This window comes from Zootoca vivipara, chromosome 9, assembly GCF_965207765.1.
Source record: "Zootoca vivipara chromosome 9, rZooViv2.hap1.1, whole genome shotgun sequence".
Lineage (NCBI taxonomy): Eukaryota > Metazoa > Chordata > Lepidosauria > Squamata > Lacertidae > Zootoca > Zootoca vivipara.
Window position 1 is genome coordinate 49,661,417 of NC_142592.1, and position 11,422 is coordinate 49,672,838.

An 11,422-nucleotide genomic window follows, 5' to 3' on the forward strand; every position below is an offset into this window, starting at 1 on the left:
AAGGATAAAAAAGGACCACAAAGAAACACAGGAAAAACGGTAAGTATATACAAACTCTTTCAAAGTTCCTTTATTTTGTAAATGTAAAAAATTGTCAATTAGACAGTAAAAGCAAATATACAAATGCTTCACATTTAGTAATCAATAATAGCAGTTTAAATGCTTGTTTACTCAGAAAAGTATTATAGTCATCTATGAAGAAGCAGTTCCTTTCTCCAATTATTTTTAAATGTGCAGTTTAAAGCAGAGACGAGAATTCCTTGAAGATGCTTCATTGTAATAATCATAGCAACTAAAATAATCACTCTGTCACAGCAACTGGTTTTGTTTTTCTTTCTGGCAATTAGCCACAAATTCATGCAAAAAGCATCTTGTATGGAGCAGACTTCATCCAAAACAACACACATCCCCAAAACATATATTTTGGCCCCCTTCTCCTCCTCCTCCCTGAGATCTTAATGTGAAAGTTTCATAGTAGAGTGCTGCCACCCTGAAACTGAAGACACTTTGAGCTTTCAGAAATTGTGTTGCCATTTGCCATGTGTATAGTGCTTACTGCTCATGCTGTAATTATCCAATGAACAAATTCATGTGATGTGTTGACTCTTACCTTCCAAGTCCCGGACTGCAGAATCCGGGACCAGCAGCCGCCTGACACCGGAAGTTGCGTTGATGCAACTTACGGTGTCGCTTTGCCCTTCTATGGGCACCAAAAATGGCCACCGCCGACACCGGAAGTCGCGTCTACGAATTTCCGGACATGCGTAGACGCGACTTTTGAAGCTGGCGGTAGAGACTTATTTGTTGATTTCTTTTGCTTTTCACTAGGAAGTGAACAAAATATTGATTTACTTGGAAGGTTAGTTCAAGTTGATTGATGCAGGTGCCACTTCTGAGTGAAAGTGTTGGGGGGTTGCAGTTGTAACTGGTAAACCACTCTCAATACTTTCAGTTTTTAAAAGTTGCCTTCTCCTGAGGAAGAGCCATAGCTTAGTGCTGTAGTGCATTCTTGGCATGCACAGTGTCCCAGGTTGAGTCCCTGGCATTTCAGCTGTGACAGGCTCCTGCCTGGAACAGTGGAAAGTTGCTGGTAGCCAGAGTACACACATCATCTTATAATACTTGGACCTCTGGTCTGACTTTGTGTAAGGCAGCTTTGTACGTTTTCCAACACAATTCGTGGGACAGCCCATTAACTGAAAAGGTTAACGAATGTGCTCTAAATCATAGACTATTTCTGCAGCCAGTTAACATTCACAAAATGCCTCCATTGTTGGGTAAGATTAGACAGTTAAACTGCATTTGTCAAGATTGACTTTGGGAACTGGAGGATATCCTCATAAAACTACTTTTGATGGCTTGGTTTTAAAATACCCCATTTAAGTTCCTGTATTCTCTGGTCTAAGGCCACTGAAACGACTAGGGCTTACTTTTGTGCAGACAGGACTGCACTGTAATACAACTTGCCCCCTTAAGTATTTTTCAACAGTAGCCCAATTTACTTGAGATCTGTCAAACCTGTCCTCCCGCCGCTCGTAAAAGCAGGCTTTTGAAAGCAGCAGTGGCGGTGGGGGGGGGGGCAGGAGATGCTTCACAGAGCAGTGAAGGAAGCGGCGGCGGCGGAAGGGCGAGCGGGGAGAAACGGCTCCTCTTGCATTCCATGGGCTCATTTAAAGCATGCGCTTCGCTTACTTTAAAAGAGGAGCCAACGGAAGGCAGGCGGGTTGCAAGCGGAGCAACAGCCTCTCCGGGGCTCGGGTGCCTGCTTTCCGTTCCTCTCCCCCCCCCCAGCCGCCCACCGCTCGCAAAAGCCAAGTACACTGGGGGCAGCTTCGGAGGAGGAAGAGCTGCTCGTTCCTGTCACCGCCACCACGCTCCGCTTTTGCGAGCAGCGGGCGGCGGCTTCGGAGAAGGAAGAGCACCCTAGGGCTGCTGCTCATTCCTCTTCCCCCCCCCCCCGGCCACCTCTGCCCACCGCTTGCAAAAAAGTTGCGGTCGGGAGAGACGCAGCGCAGCGCCTCTCTCGACCATGCCTCCGATCCCTGCTTTTGCTAGCGGCGGGCAGCAACAGAGGCGGCCAAAAGGAGCAACCCCCCCCCCTGCGCGCGCCTCTGCCACTGCCTGCCTCTGACGCTTGCAAGAGATCGGAGCGTGCAGTCGGGAGAGACCGCAGGCTCCGATTCCTGCTCTTGCGAGCGGCAAAGGCGGGCAGCGGCAGTGGTGGCCGAAAGGAGCGCCTCCGCCTCTGCAGCTGCCCGCCTGCAGTTGGGAGTGGCACTGGCTCAGCGGCAGAGCCATCCCTCCGCTCAGACTGCAGCAGCAGCCGAGAGATCCTGCTGCTGGAGCCATGGCATTCGCTCCATAGGAGGCACAGAGATTTCCCCTTACTCTTGAGGAGGAAAAAAGTGCCTCCTATGGAGCGAAAAGTATGGTACATCTCAGAAATGAAAATTGACAGTAATGTGCCATCTGCCTGATTGTTGGCACCCGTCTGTCTAGAGAGACAACGGAGTGTGCCTCCAAGGGTGAAGTCAAACAGCTGTGTTAGCAGCACTAAAGTGACTTCCCTGGGACACAAACCTGGGCAACACGTGTGGAGGTCCTCTGCTGCCCAGACAACAAGACCGTGCCCCCCCCCGGCCTCACTGATGTGGTCCAAAGGAAAACATACGTTCAGGAGTAATATTCTTCTCTTATTTTGACACCTAGAGGTAAAACAGTTCTAGTCGAAGAATGTCCTCTGTTCTTGCTATGGCTATTAAGAGATCAAACGTTGCAACCTAACCATGTCTACTCAGATGTACAAATGCTATTGTTGAAGAAATTATTGATTTTGGGGGATAGCTCAGTTGGTAGAGCATGAGACTCCTGGCCCCATGTTTTGCAAGAGATTCCTGCATTGCAGGGGGTTGGACTTGATGACCCTTGCGGTCCCTTCCAACTCTGATTCTGTGATTATACAATGAAAACTGAAATGTGTGAAAGAAGGGCCTGGGTTGGATTCATAGCTGCCAAGTTATCCCTTTTTTTAAGGGATTTTCCCTTATGCTGAATAGGCTTCCTCACGAGAAAAGGGAAAACTTGGCAGCTATGGTTGGATTGTGAAGATTGTGCTTGCAAGAAAACCATGAGAGAACAGAACAGAACAACATGTATGCAGGAACTATTGCATAACTGTCAAGTACAAAGGCAGGAGAGAAAGATAACGTTGCTGTGCCTCATGATTAAACCAGTAAAGCAAGTGTCAGATATGGCCACAACTGCCCTTTTGCTTGTCAGTGTATAATGTTTGTGCTGTTTTCATATTCGGTGTACCACTTCATAGTATTTGCTGGTTGAGGTGGTACTGGCCATGTAACACCTAATCCCCCCCCCCTGTTTTACTGGTAATTGGCGTCTGGATTCTATTCGTCATTCCAGGCAGCACCCAAAGTATTGGGTTTTAACTGCGATATTTCCCCAACATTATTGAATTCAATGGGACTTGCTCCTAGTAAGTGGGGTTATGATTACATCCCAAGGCCCTTTCTGCAGAAGTTGACTTTCTGCATTGTATGTTACGTTGCTTTTTGAGCTCCCATCAGAAATTTTGCTTCTCTTTTTGTTCTGAGATTCCCCTGTAGAATCGCAGGAATTGGTCTGGATAGGGCAATTTGGCCTCCTAAGATTTCTTGTAATTGTCATAGAAATCCTCTTCTAAGAAAATGTAAGGAAGTTTTCCTTGTAAAGGTCATGAACTGCTAATTATGTAATGGAATTGTAGAGTTGGAAGGGACCCTGAGGATCGCCTAGTCCAAACCTCTGCAATGCGGGAATTATGCAGCTGTTCCTTACGGGGATCGAACCTGCACATTACCATCACCAATTTCTAACTAGCTGAGGACAAAGGAAAATGATTTTGCTGTTGCTTGTAGGCAACCATTAGGAGAAGTTGCCTGATCAACATGCAGCACAAGTCAATAGTTATTTACACTCGAAGAATAGGAACAAGTCATCATGGAAGCTAAGTGGATCTCAAGCATCCACATCCATGTTGCAGCAGAAGTGGAGCAAGAATTGCAGATCTCTTGCACTGCTTCTTCTGTTTTGTTGCATGTATGGACTGGCTTTCTGTGGCAGGGAAGGGAGTGCTAGCTCATTAGCCTACCTGTATTCCTAACTTTGCCATTAGTTCTTAAGGCAACCTTGTAAATAACCAGCAATTTTGAGAAAGCCTGCTCTGCACCCAACACAGAAATGCAGGATACCAGCCGAGTTTTTTTAAAGTGTCTTTTACCAAATGGGCTGGTGTAAGTAGGGCAAATCACCCTCTCCCTCAGTTCACCTGCCCACATGGAATTCCTGGTTGGCTATGGCTTTTCAGCAAGTTCTTAAATACAAGGTTGTCTTACAAATCTTTTTCTGGCCCAGCTAAGATATGGCAGAATTCAATAGGCACCTGTTATTTTCAAGGAAGGTAAAAGGGGAAAGGCTCTTCCAGCATATAGTTTTCAGCAGTAATACATCACACAGCAAGCTGGCATCTCCTTGGAAGGCACATCAAGATTGCTGGCCATTTTGCTCTATCGAGGAACCACCTTGATGTAGACTCCATTTTGTGGTCCGAGTGTCATGTGAGATTTCACCTTCAAAGGAATCTGGATTGGGTGCAGAAATGGAACACAAAAAGCAAGTTAAGAGGTAAACCTCCCCTAAGCCCACTGCTCACTAAATGCCAGACAGGTCTCCTTAAAACAGGTGTGAGGAACATCTTGGCCCTCCAGATGTTGCTGAGCTACACCTCTCACCACCCCAGACATGGGTCATGTTTGTTGGGGCTGATGGAAGCTGTAGTTTTGCAGCATCTGGAGGGCTAAATGTTCCTTATACCTGCCCTAGATGAATGTAGTTATCAAGGGATGCAAGGTTCCCACCCTTCCCCTCCAGCAAAATACTTGTGTGAGCTTTGAAGGGGCTAGAATTGTAGTCATGAAGCTGCTGCAGAAAGAGAAGCCCGAGTTCCTTGAAACCATCTCGGGGTTTTCCCAATCAGAAGACCAGAAATGGCAGAACCAGTGCTTTCCCCCCGGGGGTACTCAAGGGTAATGCAAGACCAGCACCTCTTGTTGTTGTTGTTGAGGTGTGGCACTATAACAACTTCATGGTGAGATTCAGGTAGGTAGCCGTGTTGGTCTGACACAGTCGAAATATATAAAAAACACGAAATACCAAGAACAAACATAGTTGGTCTCTAAGGTGCTACTGGACAATTTTTTAACTTCATGGTGAGTTACCGGCACCTATTTTTTAGGGGGTGGGGACACTGGGCAGCACCAATCTTCCCTTGTAACATTCTTCTGCTGGGTTTGTGTTGGGTGTGTTTGAGAGTCTACTCTCTTAAAAGCCAAATCTGCTTTTAAAAGATTGGGTAGAGATCCGCACAACAGTGCTGAAGACAGACAAACAAAAACTTCTGCTTTGTAAAAACAATTCCAATTCCAACTCACAGTTCCCCCTCTATAATACTCCTCTGAGCAGAGAGACCTAACTCCAGGAATTGCTACAAACCTCTGTCTTGGAGCAGGCTTTGAACTCAAACTTCTGCAAGATTCTCAGAAATGCCACCTTTATTTCCATCAAAGCCAGCTGGGTGCCAATGCATCCACGAGGGCCAGCCCCAAAGGGGAGGTAAGAAAGTGGGGGGCGCTGCAGCTTGGCCTCTGCTGTAAACCTGTGAGGCAAGAAAACCAATTGATTAAAAAAAATAACACCTCAAAACTGTATTTTTTCACTTTGTAATGTGCCTGATGCATCTTGTAAGCAAAATGGAATGCCAGTGAAGACCCCAGCCGCATTAATCTGCCCGTTTGTTTTTTATTTTTAATAAACACATAAGCAGCTCCTCTTGCCAACATATTAAGGGTGGGGCAACAAGACCAGCCCACCCACAGTGCAACCCACCCCAACAGCTTCAATTTGCATCTCTACATGTAAATTAGCATGTGCAAAATTGGGGGGCTGTTCCCAAAGTCTTAAGTAGCCAGCCATGCCCCTTTCATGCATGCATCTTCCCAGTTTAGCGGGTTCTGGAGACAATGGTAGTTGTACCTAATGGGGAAAGGACACCATGTCGTCACTCCTGCCAGTTTCAAGAGAAAGCGAGAGGTCTACAGCAGGGGAGGGGACAGCTTTGCTCCTTCAGATGTGGGATGACTGCTCTCATCATCCCTAACAATTGGCCCTGCTGGGCTGGGGGAAGTTGGAGCCCAACAGCATGTGGAGGACCTCAGACATTCCCTATCTCTCACCTAGAGGGATGAGTACCAAGAGAAACACTTGTGTGGTGGCCAAAAGTACTATTGTAATATGTACAGCATTAGGCTAGCACAGGAGATGGTCGATTCAGGACACCATACAGCAGCCGCCAAGGGTGAAAGTAGTACTGTGGGGGAAAAGTCTTTGCACCAGCATTTCCATCCCGTACCTAATGGCAAAGTGCAGAGCAGCACTCATAGAACTGTAGAGTTGGAAAGGGACCATGAGGGTCATCCAGTCCAACCTCCTGCAATGCAGGAATATTTGGCCCAGCGTTGGTCTCGAACCCATCACCTTGAAATAAACAGTCTTTGTGCTCTACCAATTGAGCTATCCCAGCTGGCTACATTACATAAACATCACTGTCTGGGTGTCTTGTGTCCCAACAGCAACATGTAGGCGAGATCTTGGTGGGAATAAAAGTGCATTAGGCCAGGGATGGGCAGAGCCAGAAGCTAAGCTGGGCGTATCAATGAACGTTCAGTTTACCTCTACTATAAACACTCCTCCCTCCAAGCCAGCAAGGACAGAATTCAAGGACACAAGTCTCAAGAAGGGTGTGAAGCAAGGCTGGTGGGGATCTGGCCTGGGGAGAATCTCAAGGGCCAGAGAGAGATCTGCAGGGCAGCATTTGATGGCACTGTAAGAAACTACTGTATGGTTAAAATAACTGCCCATGTGAACCTAGCCAAAGCCTGCAAAAGTAAGAAGGCACTGTAATCCTTGGTCCTACAGAAGAAGAAGCAGAGAAATCAAGGCCCACCAAGTGAGCTATTTCTACCTCTTTCACAAATCAATGTCCTTCCATTATCAGCTGTGTAAGAAACACGGTTTTATTTTATTGGGTCTGATCAAAGGGAGAACAACAGAGCACATACCTCTCGGGAATAAACTTCTCAGGTTCTGGCCAAATCTTTGGATTGTAATGGAGGTGTCCAACAGCAAATTCCATTATAGCACCAGCAGGTATACGTTGCTTCAAAACTAAGCAGTCTTTTGCTGCTTCCCGGGTGAACCTAGAAGAGCAAAGATGGCACGTTTCAAGAATGCGAAGGCAAATGCACAGGGAAGATGTGCTTGGAAAAGCTTCTGCATGTAAACCTTTCAAGGGTGGGCTGCTTTGAGTGAGGGAAGCATGGCTAGGATCACTGAAAAGGAAACTCCGTGGAGAGAGAGAGTAGGCTGCTTAGATAATATGGCTGCCCAGATCACTTAGTTTGGTAACCTGCTTGCAGGGAGCATATTTTGACACTAAAAAGGACTGCCATTGGCTTCCGGTTGTTTTCTAGCACACTTCAAAGAGTAGTTAGGAAACAAACATATCTTTTCCCCTTGAAGAGAGAGAGTTAGTTAGTTTAGAGCAGCAGCAAGTGGGAAGAACACCCCCTTACCAGTTCCAGTGGGTGGGTAGTGTGGGTGAACAGCAGCTCTTCCTGGCAGTATCCTTCTGAATACAGTGGTACCTCGGTTTATGAACACAATTGGTTCCGGAAGTCTGTTCATAAACTGAAGCGAACTTTCCCATTGAAAGTAATGGAAAGTGAATTAATCCGTTCCAGATGAGTCTGCGGTGTTCGAAAACCGAAAATTCATAAACCAAGGTGTTCATGAACCGAGGTTCCAATGTACCAGCTGCTGGAAACTGCAGGATGGGAGAGTAACTGTTGAGCTCAAGTCCTGCTTGTGGGCTTCCCACAGGGATCTGGCTGGCCACTGAGAGAACAAAATACTGGACTAGGAAGGACCACTGGCCTGATCCAGCAAGACTTTATGTGAGATCCTCTCATTCTGCCCACCATACTCCTGAAAACCCTGCCTCCCAGTTTTGCACCTCTGAATACGGCAGCAGAATTTGGGTGCCCTTTTGGCTTAGCTGTATTTCTGCTTTAAAATCTCTAAATGGCTTGGGGGCAAGGGCATCTTTAAGTATTGCCATGTCCCATATGCCAAGATCCTCAGAGGAGGCCTTGTTCCAGGTCCCGCTACCTTTGCTTCCCCTTCCTCACCAAGGACCAGGCCACCTCTGTGGTCTCTTCCCAACCATATTCATCTGACACTGGCGTTTGTTATCCTTTAGGCACCAGATTACAGCTGTCCTCTCTTTCTCAAGCTTTTAATATCAGATAAGATGAACCTGCCTCTTTCTATTTTTAGTTGCTGCCGTTTGAACTGTGAATGTTTTTAGGTTGCTTTGTTTCAGTCTGTTTGGAAAGTTCATCCTTGCATTGTTTCGAAGTCAAATGTCAGCGGTGTAGGCAACCTGGCTGGTAAAAAGGTAGGGTAAACATTTTTAAGAAAAAGAAAATAAATAAATGTTGGCCTCAGCACAGGCTATGCAGTCACGGTGTATCAGCCCTGCAGGGCTCAAAAAGTGCTTGTTTTGAAGGAATTGCACCCCAGACATCTCATCCCTTCTCTCTGCAGCAGCACCTGTTCAGCCAATCCCAGAGCAACACTAAGCCTTTGGAAGGGGCTAAAACAGCACCAGTGTTTTTATATTGTATTATGTTATACAATCTTGCTTTGGCAATCCTGGATCAAATGGCAGGAGTGAAATCAAATAAACCACAGCAGCAGCAATCCAGCCATTCTCCCAGATTATGAATACTCAGTCCTGGCCTGAGAAAGCGTGCATGACAGAATCTGGAAGAGGGATTCCTACTAACCTGAACGCTGGTGGATACATGCGCAGAGTCTCTGCTATCACCATATCCAAGTAGGGGAGTTCATGTATGTTTTCATAGTCAGGAACACCCTGTAAAAGGTGGTGGTGGGGGGTAATTATTTCTTACTATGGTTTTATTAAGATTTATCTCCACCTTACTTTCTCTGATGGGACCCATTAAGGTGGAAAGAACCACCATGAAGGACAATCATAAAGATGCAGAAGAAGACAATCTCAGAGCCAGCTAAACTTTACTGCTTATCCCACCCACACAGAGGAAGGCCCAGAGCATCTTCCAGCAGGGCTGGGAAAGACCTCTGCTCATAATTCTGCACAGGTTAATTCTGTGTCCAGGGCAGCTGTCTACCAGCTTCATCTGGTACGCAGGCTGAGACCCTACCTACCCGCAGACTGTCTCACCAGAGTGGTGCATGCTCTAGTTATCTCCCGCTTGGACTACTGCAATGCGCTCTACGTGGGGCTACCTTTGAAGGTGACCCGGAAACTGCAATTAATCCAGAATGCGGCAGCTAGACTGGTGACTGGGAGCGGCCGCAAAGACCACATAACACCGGTCCTAAGAGACCTACATTGGCTCCCAGTACGTTTCCGAGCACAATCAGTGCCGAGGGCCTTCTGGCGGTTCCCTCACTGCGAGAAGCAAAGCTACAGGGAACCAGGCAGACGGCCTTCTCGGTAGTGGTGCCCGCCCTGTGGAACGCCCTTCCATTGGAGGTCAAGGAGATAAACAACTAAAGGCAGCCCTGTTTAGGGAAGTTTTTAATCTGTGATATTTTAATGTATTTTGGTATTTGTTGGAAGCCGCCCAGAGTGGCGGGGGAAACCCAGCCAGATGGACGGGGTATAAATAATAATAACCCTGGATCATTGCTGCCAGTCAATGTAGGCAGTACTAAGGCAATTGGTCTGTCAAAGGCAGCTTCCTACATTCCTATATTTTATGCATTCTGTAGTCCAAACTCCCATGATGAATACACTCATGCTAAAAAAAAATTATTGCAGAATGTGGGTGGCATATTTGCCGTTCCCCCCCAAAGAACTCCACATTTTTTCTAGTATTTCATCCTGATTTATTCCTGCCCACTTTTGCTGCTGGGAAAGGCCCAGAGGCATATGAGTAATTTCCCTCTCCTCCTCCTCCTCTAGAAAAATTGCTGCAACACCACAAATTACTGCTCTGTCTTACCAGGTGAGGGCAGCAAAACTATACGCAAGACACTGACGAATCAAGCAGAGAGTACTTAGAATTCTGGCAGGCTCTTCCAAAAATTCACGTAGGATAAACTGCTACAAGACACCTTATGCTCAGATAAGCCAAACGTTCTATGAAGATTTGAGGGAGCCCATATGGGCTTAATCATGAGATCCAAGACGGTCCGTTGTTCCTTCAGTTCTGAATTTGGCTTTGTTGCATACTTTATTGATCTGTTCTCACACATTATTAAAAGTACAAAGGAGAAGCCGTCCTAACGCTAAGAGAGAGGAATGAGGTAGCAAAGCAAAGAGTGACTTATATGGCTTTCTTCACCACCAAGAGCAGGAATGGATAAGGGTGAAGACAGACCCTCTGGGGGACTTTATCCTTTCGACTCCAGCCATGATTTCTAAATATGGACCTGGGAACAGGCGATGGATTCAATGGAGTTCACATTTAAGGACAAATCTATTGATCTGCACTTTTTGAAACAACTATGAAAACTGAAACACAGCCAATCCTTCAAAATTCACAGTTCTCAAAATTGATGTGGAGAACTGAACTTGCGGAAAAATGAGGGCCCATTCCTATCTGGTTCACATGTTAAAAGGAAGCAATGCATGAATCAAGATTGTGCATGTGTTTTCCACCTATGCTTCTAGGTCAGGCATCCCCCAACTCGGCCATCCAGCTGTTTTGGGACTACAACTCCCATCATCCCTAGCTTAACAGGGCCAGTGGTCAGGGATGATGGGAACTGTAGTCCCAAAACAGCTGGAGGGCCGAGTTTGGGGATGCCTGTTCTAGATACTGTGCTGCCACTACAACGGTAAGTACACTCATCTTCACTTGACAGGGAGAGCCATAAGTGACACATCCACGTGACATGCAGGAAAAGCATAGAGGGAGAATGCGCAAATTATCTCTACACTTTCTGCTTCTGTTTCCTCGTTTTTTGTAACTGCATTTTAAGTCCCCCCCTCCCCACTGCTCAGTACACAATTCCCTCCCAGCCCATCCAAATCCCCATGAGGCTGAGTCACTGCTTGAGCTTCACAACAGAGAGTGGATTTGAGCCTGGGTCTCACCCAACACCTGGGACCCAGGTGGTGCTGTGGTTAAACTACTGAGCCTAGGGCTTGCTGATCAGAAGGTCGGCGGTTCGAATCCCTGTGACGGGGTGAGCTTCCGTTGCTTGGTCCCAGCTCCTGCCAACCTAGCAGTTCGAAAGCATGTCAAAATGCAAG

General features: G+C 46.7%; 1 protein-coding gene across 10 annotated transcripts in view; it reads right to left on the reverse strand.

The window, feature by feature from the left end:
• Window positions 1-40: 40 nt before the first annotated feature.
• The window catches only part of TBXAS1 (thromboxane A synthase 1), a 254,516-nt gene continuing 243,134 nt past the window's right edge, over window positions 41-11,422 (reverse strand). For all 10 annotated transcript variants that reach the window (XM_088652216.1, XM_035128282.3, XM_088652215.1 and 7 more), the window contains 4 exons: window positions 8,961-9,049; window positions 7,173-7,310; window positions 5,548-5,710; window positions 41-4,637 (listed from right to left, as the gene is read on the reverse strand). In XM_088652216.1, the coding sequence (XP_088508342.1) occupies window positions 4,563-4,637; window positions 5,548-5,710; window positions 7,173-7,310; window positions 8,961-9,049 (465 nt within the window). In that variant the 3' untranslated portion in view covers window positions 41-4,562. The remainder of the gene's footprint in view (window positions 4,638-5,547; window positions 5,711-7,172; window positions 7,311-8,960; window positions 9,050-11,422) is intronic.